We start from the raw sequence: 23,181 nt of genomic DNA, 5'->3' as shown, positions 1-23,181 counted from the left end.
TGTTTTTCATATCGCAATATATATTGCAGAAAAACAAAATATCGCGATGTCAGTTTTTTCCAATATCGTACAGCACTAATAGACAGCATTTTAAGACAGCACAATTATTATGTCAGTGTACTGTTGCAAATCATGAAAGTGAAGAAAATTGGTGTAGGATTTACTGTGAAACCATTTTCACACAGGAACTGCTAGTAAATTTCACAAATAATTACAAAGAAACAGCAAGTAACACATTAAGTTAAACATGAACTGCTGAAGGAGAAACTTGAAATAGTATTTTCTAGTAAAGCATGCTTTAATAATTTTTGTTTTATTTACAACTTCGAAGTGCAGCAAGGCAGCTCACTAGGTTTTTGGAAACAAGCCATAATGAGGATTTACAATGAATAAAATGAGTCTTGAAGCCATCAGTCACGGAGGCCTGAATGAATACATCATAATTACAGCGTTTCCTCTAATGCGTGCGAGTTGTTGTGTTTTTAATCGCTTTTTACGGCAGGCGGCGTGTTATCAGCACACAATGCTGGCTCATTTGCATTCTTGTTCTCTTCACAACAGTTTAAGGTCGTTTGTAGTGAAATGACAAGCTGTCCTGAATAATTACTGTAGGACAAGGAGGATAGCATGTTTAAAAGCTTGTTTCACAGCTGTGTGTTTGATTACATGTGTTCTTCAGGTGCTTTATTAGTCTTATTAACCCACACTGGTCAGCGTTCGACAGAGTGATTGTCCCCATGGAGGTCCTTTAGAAGAATTTGTGAGTATCGATCTGCTCCCCATCAAGCAGCCGGGATGAAGCTCAAATCCCTGTAATTGTAATGGATACAGTATTCAAAGCAAACACTCTTGTGGATTTCTGAATAACAATAATAGATGATACAATGCATTTGTAAATCAGAATTAGCATTTTAACTGTTAAAAAAATCACATAACAAAACTAAAAGCACCATTTGTAATATTCATTCAAACATTGTTATTACATAAATATTGCAAATATTGTATAGCATGGAGTACATTGCAGTCTCCTTTTTTCTGATATGTACTGTATAAAAGAGAGACCAAGTTATCCCAAGGGTTTATATCAGTGGTTTTAAACATTTGAAATTTTGCTGTCTTATTGTTATGTTTTGTGTATATGCTTAAATTTGGCTGGAAACCCTGTAATAGGCTGTTTAATGGCAGGCAATGGAAATGTATTATTATTATTGTGGTAACACTTAACAAGGTTGTGGGAACACGTTTCATTTGTTAACATTAACTTCATTAGTTAACATGAACTAAGAATAAGCAATACTTCTACAGCATTTATTACTCTTTGTTAATGTTAATGTCAACATTTACTAATACATTATTAAAAAGTTATATTTTATTAACTAATGTTATCATATTCATTATTCAAGATGAATAAAGACTGTAACAAATGCATTGCTCATTGTTAATGTTATAAGTTAATACATTAAATAATGTTAACAAATAAGACCTTATTGTAAAGTGCTACCTGATACTCCAAAGAATAGTAAGCTACAGCTGTATTACTGTAGCTAATACTAATCTATAAAATCTTAGTTACACCGTAGTATTGCCATTTGATATCGCTATACCATGGCACCCGCACAGTGCTGTTTTGTAAGGACAGATATGGAATATACCGAGTTTCAGAGGTTTAACACTACATACGTTATACATTATAGCCAAAGGCGTCGCCCCGCCCATTTAAACGCGTCCTAGCCGCGTCCGCCCCGCCCCTTTTGAACGCATATTAGACGCATTGGACGCCGGTGCTGAGGAGACGCGCGCGGATAGTAACGCCACAGATGCGCTCAGCTGAGGCGTGAGAACGACACGATTCACCGATGCTACAGCCGCTTTCACGCTAAAATGCGACCCTCAGCACATTATAAAGCATAAGCGCTTTATATGATGGATATTTATGCTATCGGCGGATGGATTAAGACGGTAAGAGCATCGCGTGATCTCTGTGTGCAGTGCGCGTGACAGATGAGCGCAGCTTTTCTGACATTGACATTGAAAACACGCGCATCGATATTTGACAGATGACTTTATCGAATTGCGTACGATCGGTGCGGATGTCTGAAACGATCTGTTGGTGTGAAGATGGTTTGATGTTGTAGTAGGGAAGCAGAGTTGCGCATGATGCTGTAGGTAATGAATGCATTGCTCGTATACGTGAGGAATAACCTGAAACCTCCAGTCTTAAGCATTGCATTCGAATGATTATTTAGTGATGGGCTGCAATGTGAGTTCAAACAGCCGCTTATTCACATTGATTATCTTGTGCATGCAACTTATTTATTGTATGCAACAGACGTTTCCTAGTAGTGTTCATTTTCCATATGCGATGATGATGATGATATTATTATTAATATTATTATTATTAACGTTATGTAATGCAGTCGTGGATTTTTCGACGTCAGGAGATGCATGGCCAGGGCTGGGGATCCTACTAGTGAAAGTGAACTAACCTCTAATGATGCCTGATGAAATGGTCTACTTGTGTCACGTGATGTGGGATGCTCTGGGGCTATACGTCATCGTGCGATGGTGCCTAGAGACTCTAATGTGCATGCTGGAGCTGCAGTGTGCATGAGAGCAGGTTTGCATGACAGAAACCCTTTTTAAATACATATTTAAAGGAATAATTTGTCCATTCTGTCATGATTTACTCAGCCTCATCTCATTACAAACTTGTTTGATGATATTTATTTTTTTTTTAGTGGAAAAGCAAAAAGAATAATTTAAGAACCTTCAAACACCTCTTTTCCATACAAGGACAGTTCATATAGTGACCATGGCTGTTGAGGTGCTTTATCTTTATTTATCCTGCCCTTGTGAAAAAGTGCACTATAGCATAATTTTAAAAAAGGATATTATGGGCATAATATACTTTAAAAGAATATACTTAGTGCAAACTTAATTGCATGTTATTTGCAATTTAATGAAAACATATTATAGTTTTTTTTTTTTTTTAAATTATATATCAAATGCAAGTAGTCAAATTTCATAATTTTATTGTCTTTGAAATATGGTTAAAGTGTACTGCCGAATGTGTTGACAAGCATTTATGAAAAACTAAACTAAAATATACTTTAATGTCATTTTTACTGAAACTTGTATGACATGGTTTTAAACATATTTGTAATTTCACATTTTATAATGAGGATGTTGAAATTTAGTACACTTTAGTTTAGGGTCCAATTCTCACTATTAACGTTGCTTATTAGCATGCATATTACTAGCATATTGGCTGTTTATTAGTACTTATAAAGCACATATTAATGCCTTATTCTGCATGACCATATTCTACATCCCTAAATCCTAAACTTAATTAAATTAGGAGTTTATTGAGGAAAAAGTCATAGTTAATAGTGAGTACGTGTTCCCCATACTAAAGTGTGACCTATATTAACTTTAAATGTAACACTGAATAACACACTACAGTTAAAATGATAATCAAGTACTTTACATGTGCTTTAGCGTGTTAGTCATCACAAAGTATGAAAGTATGCTCTCTTTAAGTACTTTAAATAAAGTGGCCTTTATTTCATATTATATCATCTGCAAGTTTTTTTTTTTTTTTTTTTTTAAATACACTTATAAAATATGAAGACCACTACAAGTGCACATTCAATACAATTAAGCTCACTTCTTTTTCACAAGGGTCTGTCCTAAAATATTTTTTGTACATCTTTCTAATTTTATTTATTTTATATCTCTTGGTAAATCTAATGGTTTAAAAAGATTTTAATCAAACTAAACTGTGTCTGTAAAAACTTTGTATTTGCTGCATCTTCTATCTAGGGTGAAATCATTCTATAGATCATATTTATCTATAATATAATTGGCCTGTAATTCTGTCAGGTGTTATACGACAGCTTTGTGTGGGAACAGACCAAAAACTAAAAAAGTTATCATCTTGATAATCCAAAGAAATTTCATTCACGATCACATTCAGATTAAAATAAAATGTCAGTGTCAGTGATACCAAACGGCATTGTTTCTCAGATACATGCTATCAAAAGTGCAAGATTGAGATTTGAGAGCTGCAGTTTAGGAGAAGATTTTTAGTGAATAATGACTGAAATGTTATTTTGTTTCTCACACAAATCTCTCATAGAAGACTTAGAATATAGTGCACAACTCATGAACTATATGAGTTTGCTTTGTTTTTTTGTAGCTTGACAGACATGGTCACTATGAATTGTTTTATATGGAAGAAAGCTGAATTCTCATTTGGTTTTCAACAGAAAAAAATACAGCACACAGAATTGAACAGATTTTTCATCTGCTGAAAAAATATACTAAAATGTATTTTAAATGCATTTATTTTGTGCTAAGTATACTACAAATACATTTACATATTTTTGTGCTAAATAAAAATACCCTGCAATTGTACTTTTGGTACTTAACTGGTACACCTAAAGTCTGCTAAATTGGAACAGCTAATTTTGTACTTAATGCACTTTAATTGTGCAGAAGTAGTGCAACTAAACATATACTGAAGTATATTTGATTGTGCAGTAACACTTTAGTATAGGGAACACATATAAACTATTAACTACGACTTTTTCCTAAATAAACTCCTATTTTACTGCTTATTAATAGTTAGTATGGTAGTTGTTAAGTTTAGGTATTGGGTAGGATTAAGAATGTAGAATAAGGTCATGCAGAGTAAGGCATTAATATGTGCTTAATAAGTACTAATAAATAGCCAATATTCTAGTAATATGCATGCTAATAAGCAACTAGTTAAAAGACCTTAAAATAAAGTGTTACCGATTTTGCTGAAGTGGTACTATTGCAAATATACTATAGGTACATTAAATATCTTGCATTTAAAGACTGATATTATACAAAGATCATACAATCCTTATTAATAGTGATATTAAAACACTTTTTAGGCTTAATATTAAGAAATGTGCATTGTGCAATAAAGAAATACTCCAAATAAAGTTTAATTAATTATAATTTTATATCAGTAAGTCTTAAGTAATATGTCAATAAATACAGTGTGTACGGAAAGTATTCAGACCCCCTTAAATTTTTCACTCTTTGTTATATTGCAGCCATTTGCTAAAATCATTTAAGTTCATTTTTTTCCTCATTAATGTACACACAGCGCCCCATATTGACAGAAAAACACAGAATTGTTGACATTTTTGCAGATTTATTAAAAAAGAAAAACTGAAATATCACATGGTCCTAAGTATTCAGACCCTTTGCTGTGACACTCATATATTTAACTCAGGTGCTGTCCATTTCTTCTGATCATCCTTGAGATGGTTCTACACCTTCATTTGAGTCCAGCTGTGTTTGATTATACTGATTGGACTTGATTAGGAAAGCCACACACCTGTCTATATAAGACCTTACAGCTCACAGTGCATGTCAGAGCAAATGAGAATCATGAGGTCAAAGGAACTGCCTGAAGAGCTCAGAGACAGAATTGTGGCAAGGCACAGATCTGGCCAAGGTTACAAAAAAATTCTGCTGCACTTAAGGTTCCTAAGAGCACAGTGGCCTCCATAATCTTTAAATGGAAGACGTTTGGGATGACCAGAACCCTTCCTAGAGCTGGCCGTCCGGCCAAACTGAGCTATCGGGGGAGAAGAGCCTTGGTGAGAGAGGTAAAGAAGAACCCAAAGATCACTGTGGCTGAGCTCCAGAGATGCAGTCGGGAGATGGGAGAAAGTTGTAGAAAGTCAACCATCACTGCAGCCCTCCACCAGTCGGGGCTTTATGGCAGAGTGGCCCGACGGAAGCCTCTCCTCAGTGCAAGACACATGAAAAAACACCTGAAGGACTCCAAGATGGTGAGAAATAAGATTCTCTGGTCTGATGAGACCAAGATAGAACTTTTTGGCCTTAATTCTAAGCGGTATGTGTGGAGAAAACCAGGCACTGCTCATCACCTGTCCAATACAGTCCCAACAGTGAAGCATGGTGGTGGCAGCATCATGCTGTGGGGGTGTTTTTCAGCTGCAGCTATTTACCATCCAACCTGACAGAACTGGAGAGGATCTGCAAGGAGGAATGGCAGAGGATCCCCAAATCCAGGTGTGAAAAACTTGTTGCATCTTTCCCAAAAAGACTCATGGCTGTATTAGATCAAAAGGGTGCTTCTACTAAATACTGAGCAAAGGGTCTGAATACTTAGGACCATGTGATATTTCAGTTTTTCTTTTTTAATAAATCTCCAAAAATGTCAACAATTCTGTGTTTTTCTGTCAATATGGGGTGCTGTGTGTACATTAATGAGGAAAAAAAATGAACTTAAGAGATTTTAGCAAATGGCTGCAATATAACAAAGAGTGAAAAATTTAAGGGGGTCTGAATATTTTCCGTACCCACTGTATGTTAATAGATTTGAAGTATACTTAGTATGAAATAAATTTATTTTAAATAGATTTTGGTATAGGTTTTTTTTGTACTAGGGCAGTCCTGTGGCATTTTACAGTGTTGCGTTGATAACTGTCCACAGGAAATGCTGTTGCCTTCAGTCTCACTGGAACCTCATTAAGCTCAGTCAAAATTGCATTACATACAGTATTATCTCTCACTCATGTGTGTTGCACGGGCCGTCTCTTATACATTACATACACGCTCAACTGACTCGTATGTTTCTATTTTTACTCCATATCCAAAAGCATCCGCTGCATTATTTGTGCAGCCTGTAAGAAAACAGAGAAAGGACAGCGTTTCAAGAGGTCACATCATCAGAAATCACGAAGAAGAGCTCAATATATACTATATATATATATAGTTTTGTTCCAGATAAATAGTGCTCTTTCTATAGGACTCTAGTTGAAATACTTTAAATTATAATTGTCTTGTAGCTTGGCAGGTAAAATATTACTGTTTTTTAGGTAACTTTATAATTTGTCCTCAGTGAAAAATAAATGAAGTAAAAACTGTATGACGCGACCCTTTAATTAGTGCATGAGCTCAAAGTGTTCAGGTCACACGAAGGTCCCTGGTTTTCTCTTGTACAGAAGTCCTGATGTTTTGTTATTTTTAGCTTGTTTTGTACATGCCCTCGCATCCTCACATGTGAAAAGCTTTGCTATCTCCGCTCTGGTTTGCATCTTTCTGTTTGCTCATATGGGTCAAGGAGCTTCAACAAAGCATGATTCACTCAAAAGCCTTTCATTGAAGGGTCTTTCCCACACACCATGAACACAGCGGCTGTTTTCTGCTTGCAGCCCTGTGGTCATTATGAGCGGCTTGTGGTTAGATGTTAGATGATGCCTATAAAGTTTGCATTTCCTGCTTTTAGTGTATATAATGACTTTGCTTCCACATATCGTCGCTGCCAGGTGGAAACCTTGTACCTCCATATTTCTTCATTCTTATTTGTTTAATAACTCACTACTATTGGTCACCCTTTATGTCTGTCTGTGGGTTTTGCAAACTATTTAAACAATGAAAAGTATTAAAAAGAGCTTTCAACTAAACCTCCTAACTACATTGGCACCTCAAATTGTCAGTCAAACCCTCTTCTATTGTGAATGAAGTGCCGCAAGCAGTTTGGACGTCTCTGCTTATTTGCAGTACAGTAAGGGTAAATAAAGAACTGTTTTCTTTACTCAAAGAACACTAATATATATATATATATATATATATAAATATATATATGTATATAAATATATATATGTATATATGTAAGACTAATGTTTTATGTATTTGAGGAGTGGAGAAGAGTGTCTTAGTCTAGCATTTGTCCTCAAGTCATAGACAATTCTGTCTAAATAGCCTGTGTGCAGCACTTCATCTTTTATAACGTGAGATTTTGGCCAAATGACAGAAAAAACTGAGCGCCCACATAGCTACAGTACTGTTTTTAATCTATATGTTGATGAACCGTAATGCGATGCACTTACTACCTCAGATTTGGCCATTCTAATGACTGACAGAACACGTATGTCTGAAATTCTCCGAAATTCGGCGGTCAAAAACCTCAGAAATCCATTTGAGCTTGATTTTGGTCAAATGGTAATAATATAATGACAAAAGCAATTGTCTGATCATATAAAAAGCCACAATATCAACTTTGATTATATGCTGTGTTTAATTATTTAAAATATACAAGTGTTTTTTTCCATTTCCTGAAAACTAGCATTTTTGGAGATGCTGTATGAGGTTTCCAACCGACAGCGATGATATTTTATTTATTGTTCTACAGAAAGATAACTTTTTCTTGTGGTTCTAGTCCGGGTGAATCATATGAAGAGTGTCTGGGTCACATTTCACCCCAAAAAGTGCATTTATGCCATTTTTAGTGAGATGCACAAGATTACATTTGAAAGCAGAATGTCTTGCAAGCTCTATTTTCACATGGGTTTTTGTGTTGTAACACAATAAAAACAACAAAGGTGCATTTTTAAACCATTATCATGACAATTTCATGTTTTTTCTTTCATTTTTTGGCCGAAATATACCATTTTTAGTGAGATGCACGGGACTACATTTGAAATCCAACCTATTGTGGATCAGAAATCAGGTTCAGACTTGCAAACCTGACATTTTCACATGAATTATTGTGTGGCATAATTTTTGGACCATGTACATTAGGGCGCTTCGACCCCGCAGACTGTCCTCAGGGCATTTTGTGGCCTGTGTTTGACTTGGCCTGATTCCGATTTTATGAGACAAACTCCTGTCCTGTTCACGAGTGAAAGTGGATTACAGAGATTAGAGATTGACTGACAGCACAGACGCTACACAAAGACAAGGTCATAAACTGGGAAGCTTGTTGGCTGGGAATATGATGGAATTGTCGGGAACAGCCGGGAGGAACCATCCAATGTGGTCTCCTAATGTCAGTGTCTTTCTGAATATCACTTTTTCATGAATGTTAAAAGACCAGATAGTGAATAGTTTAAGAATACATAGTATAAGAATACTATAATCACCCAAAAATGTATTCATCATTTATATACCATGAATTGTGAATTGTGCCTTTCATTTAAAGATGTATCCACATATTCACATTAAAAGAGTAAAATTACAAATCTTTAAGTTATGATTGATCATAAACTTAAATAAATACCAAGTTCTGTCATAAAACTCTAGATGGGTGCAGTGTGATGGTTCCTTAACGCAATTACATCGTTAACTACACAGTACAAGCTGATTGGTTCCTGTTGCATCCGCAGCCAGTGAGCTTGATGCTCAACATTTACATTGTTTGCTGTAGCAGATTGCAGTGCCCTCCACCTTCTCCAGCTCCACCTGTATAGATCTGCTAAGGGTAATTTTTATATATGGTATTTGTGCAGCAGCAGTATGTCTTACATGCTCACAGCAGTGTGTTGTGTATGTATTGGCAGCAGCAAGTCTGTACTTAATCTGCAGCAATAATCAACAGCAGAAGCAGCACAGCAGATCTATTCCACCAAGACCAAATATATTGTCATATCCAATACCTGCTAAACTCTCACAGGAGTTGTCATGATAGAACTGTAATTATATCTGTCAGTCCCATTCTGTAAATGATCATTAATTAGCCAGAATTTTTCCATTCAGAGGTTTGGGGTCAGTACTTTTTTTTTTCAACACTTGATTTTAAAGGGGTCATGAACTGAGAAATCAAATTTTCCTTGAGCTTTTGACATGTAAGAGGTCATTATACTATAAGAATATCCTAAGTTTCAGAACTGAAAACTTCCTGAGAAATCAACACCTACTTCATTATTGCAATGTTAGCCCCGCCCACTGGTGTGTTAGTGAGATGATAAGGAGAGAAGAGCGATACAGGACTAAAAATAACATTACCTTTCAAAGGATCCTAATGCTAGGAATATATGGCTATTTATTTTCAACAATGTGAATGTCTCAGTTGAGCTTTATTTATTGTATGCGTTACATTTCACTGTGGATTCTTTGGTAAATCAATCGCATTTCAGCACAGGCTTTGCAAACAGACTTTTACAATATGGACTCGACAGTAATGCGACAACATGTAAAGTAACTGTTCGCACTGTTAGTTATGATGAAAGCATTCGTTAGTGTACAGAAATTGAGTTGCAATGATGAGATCACTGCTTTCATGCGCTCAACAACATGTCTGTGATCGGCTACAATCTTCATCACTGCAACCTTTCATGCCACCATCTAAATATAATGCCATAGATCTAAATATAATGCTATAATCAACACTTTTCATGATTAGTTAACCTTGAGAGCTGTAATAGTAAAAATGTGCTAAAAGTTTTCGAGAGAGTAATACTTAGCTATTTCATATGCAAAGATGTCAGCCAATCACAGCAGTGGGCATTTACACTGAAGTCTCACAGCAGACACGCCCCTTAAAACAGAGCGTTCAAATCAGAGGGCTAAATCAGGTTAGGAAAAATGCCTTTTATTTCTAAATTTTGACAATTTTTGATGTAAAAATCGTACTAACATTATAAGTGCACCCCAGGAAACATTATAAAACAATGCAGTTCATGACCTCTTTAAGGTGATGTAGTTACATTGTAATTACTCAAATAAGTACTGAGTAATATTAACTACATGTACTTATTATAGAGTTATGGTTAGGGTTTGGTTTAGGGTTAGTTAACTGTCATTATGCATAATTTACAGTTAGGACTATAGTAAGTACATGTAGTAACAAATAATTACGTCACCTTAAAATAGTGTGTTACCCTTTCTTAAGAAATCAATATAGCATGGACACATTAAATTGATCAAAGTGACTGTAAATACATTCATAAAGTTACAAAGATTTTAAATAAATACTGTCCTTTTGAACTTTCCTATTCATCAAAGAATCCTGAAAATCTATCACGTTTCCTACAAACAAATGAAGCAGCACAACTGTTTTCAACATTAATTAATAAGAGACTCTTACCGACCCCAAACTTTTGACTGAATAAATCTATTCAACATAAACTCGCTTATATTGCAGGTGAAACTCTGGTATGTTAATGAAAGTACCACTTTTGCCCCAATGTCCATTTATCTGTGTAGAGAAGTCGGTCTTACCGAAATTTAGTTTAGATTAACATCAGTTCATCAGGTTGAGACATTGGGTGTTTTCAGATCAGCCTGAACAGATGGTCATTCGTGAGGCCTCACAGGAGGGAGACGTTTGTTTTGATGGTGTCTGACATCAATGATTTTTCAGATCGTGACTCAGATCAGCCCATTTGTTACAGTACGTCCCATAATCACTTTATTTTCCCACACCGGCAGTGATGGTTTTCTGTTGTCCTCATGTCAAGTGTTTTTTGTACATACTCTGTTTCTGCGGTGGTCGTTTAGTAGCTCAGGCTGCTGGATTGGGAGTTTTTTGTTTCAAAGCCTTTCACAAGACTCCCATTGTCCCCCGTATCAAATGGGCTCATTATGCAAAATTAGCACTGAGCCTTCAGCGTGGAATGGGCCGCATTGGCATGGAAAGGTTCTATTCAAGACTGCATTGCATTATGAGACCAGACTGCTATTGATAAGACTGAAGGGGTCTGATAAGAAGGGTCTGATTAATTCACATCAAGAAATAATCACTCAGTGTGTTAAAAAGCTTGAAAAGTCTGAACACGACTTTCATTTGTGGCTTTACATTTTAGAAAGAGTATGTGCACATGAAATATTGTTTCTCGTTAATCAATTTCTTGAGTTTAATCAATTCTCGTTTTGAATAACCGATGTTGATTCCTAAATCCCCAGAATCAATCTTTGTCTATGCTGTTTTCAGTTGATGAATGAATCCAATAAATTACAATAAGCTTTGTTTCTTCTGATATGAAACAAAGTCTCAGCTTTCAAATGTTGTTAATTTTATTACGAAATTCAAACAATTAAGACAGGTGCGACGGATCGCATGTGAACTGGTGACCTCGTCTGCTTTACTACTAGTCACGAAATAAACATGAATGAACATCAGAAGGTATGTTGAAAGATACAGTCCAAGTTACTGAAGTCTGTATCATGTCACGTGTAATCGCTTAAAGCGTTTCAGCTGCGGAAAGACGTCAATAAAACAGCCTGTAAACAATGTAATGTAATGTTACATTTACCTCAGAAAACCCTTTCAATGACCAAAAACAGTCAACTCTAGAGAGGACCATTTTGTTCAATATATGCACCTTGTTGCATATTCATTGTATTTTTACTTAACCTGCTCTTCAATATTAAATGTTTGAATAAATTTATCATCCATTTAAATGTTTATATTTAAAAAAATGAGTGGAAATATAATTATCATTAAAAATTTATTATAAAAACGTCCTTTAATATGATGTACCAACTGGGGTTCCCTGTATAGTAAAAGCTCTTTTTTCCTTCTAATCGAGTCGAAAGCTTCTGAATCGAAATTAGAGCTGCACAATTAATCAAAATTAAACCACACGCAATTTGACAAAGGCTGCAGTTTTTTTATGCGCAGCTTCTCAGTAAAGCACAGCTCTGTGATAAACAGAAAATGCTGCTCCATCTGAACGCCAGAGGGCGCTCTGTGCCCCACAGAAGTACAATATAATGCATGTCGTTCCAGGAACGGGTATCACTTTACAATAAGGTTCATTAGTTAAACATTAGCTAATGTATTAACTAATATGAACTAACCATGAGCAGTACATTTGTTACTGTATTTACTAATCTTCGTTAACGTTAGTTAATGAAAATACAGTTGTTCATTGTTTGTTCATTTTAGTTCACAGTGCATTAACAAGATTTTAATAATGTATTAGTAAATGTTGAAATTAACATTAACAAAGATTAATAAATGCTGTAGAAGTGCAGTTCATTATTAGTTTATGTTAACTAATGTTAACTAATGAACCTTATTGTAAAGTGTTACCCAGGAACGTTCCCTATGGGCTATTGCTGTAAAATTAAAACGCTTTGATTGATAAAACATGACTAATAAACACACGACTATGACAATATATTGTTTATCTGAGTTCTTCAAGCTTTCTTGGGTATTTTCATGATAATAAAGTATATTTATACTTCAGTGCTTATCGACATAGCCTTTATCACTGTATAGAATACTATGAAATAATATGTTGTGTGGCTTTATTCTGTGTAAGAAGCCACATCTCACAGAAGAATGTTTTCAAACACTCGACTGATGTTATGATGTGAGTTTAGAGTAAAAACAGTGTTTTTGGGGTAAAAACTGTGTAGAGTGTCTTTTGTTGGACAAGAGGTTCATAAATGCTTATCATGTTTGGAAAGATATTTGACGTGTGTTGCTTTTTCAAATGCACGACTCAAACTCGCAGTGCTTTCAGATGGAGCAACATTTACTACTGATCACAGAGTCGTGCTTCAATGACAAGCTGCACATAAAAAATAATCACAGCCTTTGCGATTTCATAATCGCACAAATTGGTTTGAGCGCAATTTCCTATTAATTGCTATTTATCATGCAGCCCTAATTGAAATCGAATCGAACTGTGAAATTTGCGTCAATACCCAGCCCTAATGTCTACTAGTGTTATTTAAGTATTATTTTTATTAAGGTTTTATTTATTCATATTTTGAATTTTATTTATAAAGTTTCGATTTTCTTTAATCGCAGATAATTATTTTAGTCTTTTAGTTTGTATATGAGTGCACTACATATGTTTCATATATGAAGTTGTCTATAGTCATGGAAATGAACATTTTAGGTTGCAGGAGCAGCATTTGCTGTCAGAATATTTCTTCTGGTTGTCACTGTATTTTAAAGCTGGATTTCCATGCATTTCATGGATGTTTCATGGATAGATCTATCTAATGTAGTACATTGTGTATACAGTGAAGAGAAAAGCACCTACAGAGGAAACGTGGTAAAGATGCTCATATGTTCAATAATTCACATCCATCTGTAGCTCTGCGCTGGGTTAAAAGGGTCAGCTGGCATCAGCAGTAGTGAGATGAGAGGGGAGATGGCACAGTACAGGCACGTTCACACACTTTACAGATGACAAGGGCAAAGGTCACGGATAAGCGCTACAATGTCTTGTCTCCTTTGAGTGCCCTCTTTACAATTTTCACTCAACAAATTTACCCTGTTAACCTTTATAGCAAAACTACAATGGAAAAAAATAGTGAAGTGTTTACTTTGAAATCTCGTCAATTGAAATTTGAATTTACTTTATTATTACAAAGAATTGGCAAGTAACACATTGAATTAAACATGATATTTTGATGTAGATAGACTGAAATAGTAGTTTCTTGTAAAACATACTCCAATAATCTTTGTTTTATTTACAACTTCTAAAAATATTTTTTTTACAGTATTTACAAAATTTAAGATGTATTATGCATTACTCAAAGCTATGTTAAAGCATCTTGTTGACTGTTTAACTAACTTTAACCTTCTCACCAAGACTCTACAGCAAGATTGCATTTCTTGGTTTGTACACTATATTTCCTTTCATCAGCTCGGATATCCGATCTGCTAGTTGACTGTTTTCAAGTACATATGTATATATGTTTTTATGAACTGATGCATTTCCAAATCAGTTGTTTTACAAGGACAAGACATTATCTTGCATGCACACAACATTGGTGACTATAGCCCTATTCAGACGGGACTAGCTTTCTAGGGGGACGTTAAAGAAATTCGTGTAGCACAGACGTACTTTGCGATTTTAATCCCATCCAAATCTGCCAAGTCTGTTTTTCTCTCCTCTGTAAAAATTCCAGAGCAAATTACCTACAGTTTTTCGGCAAACTCAACAGACCTCTGAGAAATCGAATCCCGTCTGCATGTGAATGTCTGATTGCTGATGTTGTATTATCCTAACACTTCTGCTCGTGTGTTTTTTGACCTACCTGAGCTACCATTTGCACACCACTGTTCACCATGCTCTCATTTCATTTCAATATGGATGGTATCCGATGGAAAAAAAAATATATATATATATAAAATGAATAAATAGAGCCAAATCACGGATATTGCGAATAAGGTTTTTATAATAAATTAAAATGATATCAATAAATAATATATTAAAAGAAATATACGTCATACGTGATGCACAGCAAATATCCTTGTTATGGCCACATCTAGAAAACACACACTCCCACCTCTGTAATAAACACAGAGATGTTAGTACCGTCCAAATCGGTACATGAAATCATAGATATCGAGTGATAAGAATTGTAACTCAAACGTCGTTAAAACTAGTCCCGTCCAAATAGGGCTTATTCTTATGTTGGTAGACAGCGGGTCTTCCATACACATGCAGTTACTCGATTGTGTGAGACAACGTGAAGAGCTGCCAGACAAACACTCTGTGAGTAAACAGCGTCTGGGGATAGTAATGTTTGTAGATGTGTCAGTTCCTCCTTTACATAATGTCTGTCGTAGAAACACGATGTGATTAGCTGAATCTGATCAACTTAGCAGTAGGGAGTGTGTAGGAGGTGTTGAATGCTATTTAATCTCCCTTTTTCAAAAAAAAAAAAATAGACATTTTATGTGGAACTAAATGTGAATTGAAGTGTTTGTGTAACACTCCTGAAAAGAGAGAAAATAATTAACGGAGGAACGACACGGATACAGTGCTTCCTCAGTGGTGGTTTACCTCGGATAAAGCACACCTCTTGGACATTTTCTCTGTTAGTGTGTATGATGACACAGGCTGCGTAGACATGACTAATCACACACATGCATAACAGGTAACCATTATTTAGAACAGACACAATTTGATTATTAATGACAATTTTATTTAATTTATTATGAACCTCTTTCCTTGTCAGTTAAACAACTTTTCTATTATAAACAAATAACAAGAACCACATTCCATTTGCACATTTTCCCACTGCACCACATTTGTATAAATTTATGATCTCTGACCTTAATTTCATCTTTAATGACTACACGCATTATTTCAGTTGTGTCCGCTACAACACCGCAGGAACTTTGTACAATACTGTTCTTCTTGACAAATGATTGCACCTGTTTAGACATGTTGTTTAAAAGCCTTCAAAGAGCCTAATTTAGACTCAAAACACTATTTCTGTCCTGCCTTTAACCAGCAGATTTGAATTGATGAAAGATGAATTTGAAACCAAGCATAAGAGATAAAAAGGTTTAAAAGTGTTCTTCAGTGATTTACAACTCCAAGACATTTCAAAGGTGAAAAGAAGGGTTTTTGTATTAGGTATTCAGTGCAATTCTGTTGAGCCCTCACACTGTATGTACTATGATGGTTATGAGATGATGTTGTTGCCAGGGGAAACATCATCCTCTGGCAACCACCTCCAATTTACTCGCATACATCCTGCCAACTTATTTTGCTGAACAACGCAATGCAGTTGAAGCCATTCAGAAGCAGAAATGAGTTTGTCACGTACATCTGCACTGAATCTTTGCTTGATGAGTTACTCCCCAAGGTTACCTATGCGATACTAATTAGAGGTTGCACCAACTAATTGACTAGTCGACTTTAAGACAATCGACTGATGCTTTAAGCTTGCCATCGACTAGTCGCTGATCATGGCCTATAGAGGGCGCAACAGAATAAGTCTTTGAAGTTCATTCACGCTCCATATCCAACAGTAAGTGACAAAAAAATGCATACTCCGAGATCGCTCCACAAGATTTGTTTGATTATACCATCTGGATGCTCAATATTGATCGGGTGAATGCATGTTTTAAACAGCTTATTGTACACATAAATTAATCACCGTTCTACACTAATGCGCACTGCTGCATTGTAACGCACACACACATCACGTGCAGATCGCGCGCAGAAATGTATTGTTAACACTGTTCTGTAATTTATCAATAAAATAGCTTAGAAACTGAAAAGTTCTAGTATATATTTCTTAGTAACTAAAACCCACAGCTTCACTATTTGTAGAGGGACGCTGCCAAGTAGAATTCATATAAATTCCAGTAGAATTAATATAAATGTAATCTTACTGTGCTACTCTATCTGTATCTTATTTAGAACAAGCAGAAATCTGTGAGGAAATATAATGAGCCAAACACAAAAGAACTGATAAAAATAAGCTGTTATGTAGGAGCAATAGTCTTGTGGGCAGTGCTGTCATATGCCATAGCTGTGCACAAGGCAACCCACGTTCGAGTCTCTGCTCGAGGTTCAGAATTATTTGTTCATTAATGACGCCATCAGCGACTAGTCGACGTTGACTCGACATTCATCACATAAATGTTGACTTAAAAAAAAAAAATCTGAAGTTGTTCAACCCCTACTAATCAAACAAAAGAGTGGGGCTATAGAATACTGAATACTGTTCAGTTATTGTTGACAATATTAAATTTAGGCTATTTAAAATTAGTATTGTGTTTTTGTGGTTATCATCTTGTTCCCAAAAACACTCTTTGCATTCATGCTTAGTATTACAGAGTGTAATAATTCAACAGTTTTGAATGCAACTAACTGTTTTGTTTTCTCCCTCTTTTGCAGGGAACTTTAACCTAAACAAATTTAATGGGGAAAATTAGAAGAGTCTCATTAAGATGACACGCACAGATCCACCTGACATATTAGTATCAACTGTGTATCAAGATGTCAAAGTGAATTCCCTCTCGACCCACTCCAAAGCCTGTCATCCTTCAAAACAATGTGATTCCCCATCCATCAGCAAACTGGAGAACACTCGAAAAAGCAAAAAGAGGCACTGCCGTAGCTTTGACACTGAGTCTATGGACAAACTCCGATATCATACAATAGCAATGGAGTACCCATACCGAAGGGCTGAAAGGTATGCGGCCAATCCAGAGGTTACCTGGAATGCCTTAGGTCGCCAACAAGGGCATGGACTCCATCGGTTTTCTTCCCCAGACATATTTAGCTACCGTCTCACCTCCCAGCCAATGACTGCTGAGATGCCTGGTGAAATTGCTGTGACAGAACAAAAGAGGAGGACTAGATCTAGAAGTGCCTCACGGGTCCAGACCAGCCTAACTCCTGTATCATTTGATGCTTCCCCTCCAGTGGCAAGGAGGGGCCGGGAAGCTCAAAGGGCACATAAAAACACTCAGCCAAGGCCAGAAGTTTCCCCAAGAAGAGAGTCTTCCTATGCTGCCACCCGGGCACATGTGAACGAAGTACACCCCATCAAACTGCAGCCGCAGAGGAGTGATACAAGCAGGTATTCCCCTGTATATGTGTCTGAAGGCATTGAAGAAGGAAGGCCAGAGAAACCTGCTACTAGTCCTCATGTTCGGTGCCGAGTGGATATCAAACCCGATGAGTCGGCCATGCATCAAGGTGGCCGAAAGGCAGCTACACCCCATATGGACATACCTTGGCAGAAGTATCCTAGCAGTGGCAGTCGGAGTCTGACAGTGCCTCGCCATTTCTCCACTTCGAGAACACCAACTCCCACTGAATCCTTCACGGGAGAGTACAGGCAGGCATACCAGTATTCACAAAGTATGCCAAACAGCTACATGCAGCCTATGGAGATCCCTTTACAAAAGGTGGTCTCACCACGGGAACCAAGGGAACACTATGGACGGGAAAGAAGGGCTCATTCAAGCCCCAGCGTGCCAACTAAATTCTTCTATGCAGAGGATTTGGGGAAGTATGGATCTTCAGCTCCATCGAGGGCTTATTATCAAGATGACAGATACAGCATTCCAAGCCAACCTTACTCACCTAAAGTACAATATGTACAAGATCCAAGGACTCACATGGTTCATACTGTACCTGCGAGGCCATATTTCTCAGAAATTGACCACTACCATTACCCTGGACAGCCTGCGTACCCTAAAGCCTATGCTGCAAGTGAGCCAGGGGCGTATATAATACAGACACCTCCAGCAAGGACTTTCTATGGTGATGACCCAAGGACATATCAGATTCAAACAGCCCCTCCTCGGATCTTCTACATGGCTGACCCCTACACGCCACCAATGGAGCATCATATTCCTGCAAGGGCATATTACACAGAGGGAAGACGACATGCCCGTGTGGTGCAGCCGCAATCAGAGGACTGGTATGGTTCAGAGGTATCTGGCTACTCTAGCCATTACCCTTCCTCATATGTCTCACAGGTTACTCCCACAAAAGTTAGACAAGAGCCAAAGCTCACAACTTGGTATGCCAACCCATGCATGGAGCCAGTAAGAACCGTAACAGACCCAAGACCATACTCTAGATCTTGGGATAACATCCTCGATACCCACGTAGAGCGGGAACAGCCCGTACCTCGAGGGAAAAGTGATGAGAATCTTCTTTGTCAGGGGATACAAACTTCAAGTGAAAGACCAAAACCTGTGGTTGTCAACCTTTCCAGCTCACCAAGGCGTTATGCTGCACTGTCCTTATCTGAAAACTCTTTGATTGACAAAAGTCCAACTGAGGCCAGGAGCTCTTCAAGTAAGCTGTGGTTTGTCACACCTGAAATTACCATCACAGACAATGATATCAGATCAAGCAATCTTAGTAAATCAGAACCACGCTCTGCAAGTTGGGATGTGCTGGATTCAAAAAGTGCCCCAAATCAAGAAGCCCCTCAACGTGAAGCAAAATCCAGAGAATCTACCAAAGAGAAAGCACACGGCAGCACATCCCTACAGCAAAGTTTAGAGCAGCTTGATGAGCTTCTAGCTGACCTTGTCGTCGATTACAAACCTCCAACCAGGACCAGTGAGGACCTGCTTGATCAACTCAAAAAGCTCATTGATGAAGAAGAAGCAGTATCTTCAGCAAGGAAGGATTCAACGGCAGGATCTGAAAGTGGCATGCCCCTTGACAAACAACCCACTTCGATAAAAATAGATCCTGACACACTAAGGAGACACTGATGGGAGTTGTGACGGGCTGAGAAGTACAGAAGAGTGCTCACCTGACCAGAGTCCAGATGAGGATGACACGATGATGTGTTCAAACAATAAATGCCGTCGGACTGAGACCTTGTTTAATGCCTGCCTCTACTTTAAATCCTGCCACAGCTGCTATACTTATTACTGCTCTCGCAACTGTCGCCGCGAAGACTGGGATGTCCACAAGGAGAGCTGCCTCTATGGGAGAATCGGTAGTGTGTGTCGCCATGTTATTAAGCACTGTCGAGAAACCACAGAGGTCCACAAAGCTTTCTCCCGTATAGCCAAAGTGGGATACCTGTCTCGGGGCAGGGGTGTCCTGTTTTTGGGATTTCCAAATCCGGCTTCATCCACAAATTTCCTTCAGTTTGGACTAGAAAGTCTGCTCATGTCACCAACATACTTGTCTCTCCGTGAGCTGGAGAGCTTCAAAGATAACCTTGGGGAATATTGCAAGGAGCTCCAAGAGGCAGGAAAGGAATATGACCCTAATGAATGTTTCCTTTTGAATGTATCCATCGCTGTTGGTGATCAAGTGCCTGACGGACCATCGCCAAGGGTCCAAGCCCCAACCGTCAGGAAATTTGCCAAGATTGCTCTTGCCTCCTACAGCCCAGAAAAGAAGGTCCATCGGAAGGAAAGTGACATGGAGACGTTGATCCTGACCCCACCACCAGGTATGGCTGACATTGATAAGGAAGGTGAGGAGGGAAGGAAAGCCAGGGAGATCTGCTTCATCAACATTCAGCGAGAGTTGAGGATACGTGGGGTATTTCTTCGCCATGAGTATCCCAATGTCTACCAAAAACTCTGTGAGTTTGTTGAGAGCAACAGGAGGTTCACGCCCACTACTATTTACCCTATTGATAAAAGGACCGGCAAGCAGTTTATGTGCATGATAATGGCAGCCTCTGAGCCACGAACTTTGGACTGGGTAGCCAATCCACATCTCCTAGATGACATTATTTAAAACAAGTGCACCTTTTATATATTAAAGCATAGATCTCACTATAGTATATATCTAAATATATCAAGCTTATTTGTTATACATGTTTGTAGATATGTATTTTGTTAATGGAAAAAAAAAATGTATTCATGTCTGCAAGGTCAGTATTATTCAATGTTGGAATATTGCCCATCAGATGTTGAATATGAGTAATTCACATTGTTTTTTTCATTGACTTGGTATCTAGTCCCAGGTTTTGTTCATTTATGCTTCACTGGCAATTACTGCCCTCCTGTTTATTTGTAGCAATTCTCTTTTGATATTCTTTTATTGTTCATGAAAAGAGAGAGAAAAAAACAATCTTCTATTTATTTTAGCAAACTACAGAATTATGTACTTATTTACTTCAGAGCTGAATATTTTTTCCTATGCAAAAAATGCCAACATTGTCCCGCAAAAATGTTGAAAATGTTTTGGCTAAAGAAATATGGTACTATATTTCTTTTTATCTAAAAAAAATAATAATAATAATAATAATAATAATAATGTGTATTTTTATTGATACGTTTAATACAGGCATATATTATATTATATTATATTATATTATATTATATTATATTATTAACATACTGTTAGTGATTTTGTGATTCACAAACTTAAAGAGGAACTTAATAATGCAGAGTAGAATCACAGTACACACGAAGGGCTGTGGATTATCCATGGTCTACTAAATGTACTTTGAGGAACGGCTTTAATTAAAAAGAGAGCTGCTTAGATTTAAGCAACACCTAGAATTTTGTGCTCCAACCTGGTAAACTCATTTTCGTAAATGGTTTGTTATTTAGCTTTCAATTTAATGAAGTAATTGGTGCTTTTTATGTATGGTTAGTAGAATTACTTGAGCAATAATGAACTTGAAGACAAAACCTGGAAAATATTGGTATCAGTGATGTGCTGCACATTAGGTGTTGGCCGGTACTGTTCCATCAGAAACACTGTGAATTGAGTTATCTCTTATATGCGTGTCCCTGATAGAGTTTCCTTGTGATCGCCTATTAGACTTGGAAATATTTTAGTAGTTGTTAAGATTATGAGAGATCTGATGAGATGCAACTGTAGGTTCGTCTCTAGAAAAATGAAATCAGAGTTGCTGTATGGTATATTGGTTATTAAGCTTGGAAAAATAGTATCTTTTTTGTGGTTTTGTTTTCACCTTACTGGTTTTGCATTTAGTTTTTACATTCAACAATGCAAATGCAACATGTGGTAGCAAAACAGCACTGATTCTTGAGCTACTGCACAAAATGGCCCAATTTTTTTTTTATCTGCCATTAGTTTATTTTTACGTAGGCTTGTTAATAGCTAGCAACACCAGAAAAACATTTAATAGGTACATGCAAAAACAAAAACAACACTCAGATGTCAAGGATTTCTGTCAACAGATGGAATATACAGTCTGTTTAAAACCATCCTGTATTATCAATTAATTTTTTTACAGTGTAATGCTAGATTTGTCATATAAAAAGTATTTGACCTAACAGTACACATTTTAACCTGTTGGTGTTGGCAAAAAGAAAAACACATTTTGAGCAGCAGATTGTAAAGGAATACCTCTGTGAAAATATTAAACAAATCTAAAGTAATTTTTTTTTTCCAGTTGTGTAGCCTGTTTTGTCCCAGTACTCAAGAATTAGTGAGCTGATAGCTGTAAAATTTTGTCACGTACTTGCAGTTTGCTCCTATTTCACCACTATGTCTGAAGCGGGTTTTTCCTCCTTGAATTTCCTAGTTATACTTTGCTCGACAAATCTGTTCACTGCTTTACTTGATGAATTCATAGCACAACCCTGTCTGAACTCATATAGCACATGTTCCAGGTGATTTTGCCCAGCAGAGTGTAAATATACAGTGGTAAACTGAAAGAAAGGATTGCATGTGATTCTATTTTTTCAATCTCATTACATTAATATAGCCTAATTAACCTGCCTGAATATTTGATATTTGAAAATATGCTGTATATGAGGGATAAAGTATATAGTAAAATATATGAATATATATAGTAGGAGTGATATTTTTCAAGATCAATGTGTCAATCATTGCTGTTATGCTGAAAACAGACAAAGACACGGTCTCACAGAAAACAAAAAAACTCAAGCTTGAATAAAAGAAAAGATGTGTCTTTGAAAGATCGTTTCTGTTGTCCTATAATTACTGCCATTATGTCATGGCTCCACCATGTGGTGTGTTAGAGGATTTGTACCTTTCCTGATCTTTTCGACCTTGTCACACTAAGGATCCCATGCAACAGTCCGTTTTATTTTACAGAGCTTTCATCTTTTCTTTTTTTTTTCTTCTTTTTTTTTTGTTTGTTTGTTTGTTTTTTTTTTTTTTTTTTTTTTTTACATTGGACCTTTTTTTTTCCCAACAACAATTCCTTTTCTCTTTTTGAAATGGCTGACATCACTCATGTCTC

General features: G+C 36.8%; 1 protein-coding gene across 1 annotated transcript; it reads left to right on the top strand.

Moving 5' to 3' along the window:
* The first annotated feature begins 1,754 nt into the window (after positions 1 to 1,754).
* On the top strand, positions 1,755 to 22,894 carry ajm1 (apical junction component 1 homolog). The gene is given in 3 exon segments (XM_051895487.1): positions 1,755 to 1,959; positions 17,435 to 19,735; positions 19,737 to 22,894. Coding segments are annotated over 3 exon segments (3,336 nt in total). The 5' UTR covers positions 1,755 to 1,920; the 3' UTR covers positions 20,733 to 22,894.
* Positions 22,895 to 23,181: the final 287 nt, after the last annotated feature.

This window comes from Ctenopharyngodon idella, chromosome 5 (assembly GCF_019924925.1).
Source record: "Ctenopharyngodon idella isolate HZGC_01 chromosome 5, HZGC01, whole genome shotgun sequence".
In the NCBI taxonomy this organism is placed as follows: domain Eukaryota; kingdom Metazoa; phylum Chordata; class Actinopteri; order Cypriniformes; family Xenocyprididae; genus Ctenopharyngodon; species Ctenopharyngodon idella.
Note: the sequence above shows the minus strand (reverse complement) of the source record. Positions and strands in the feature narration are given on the sequence as shown.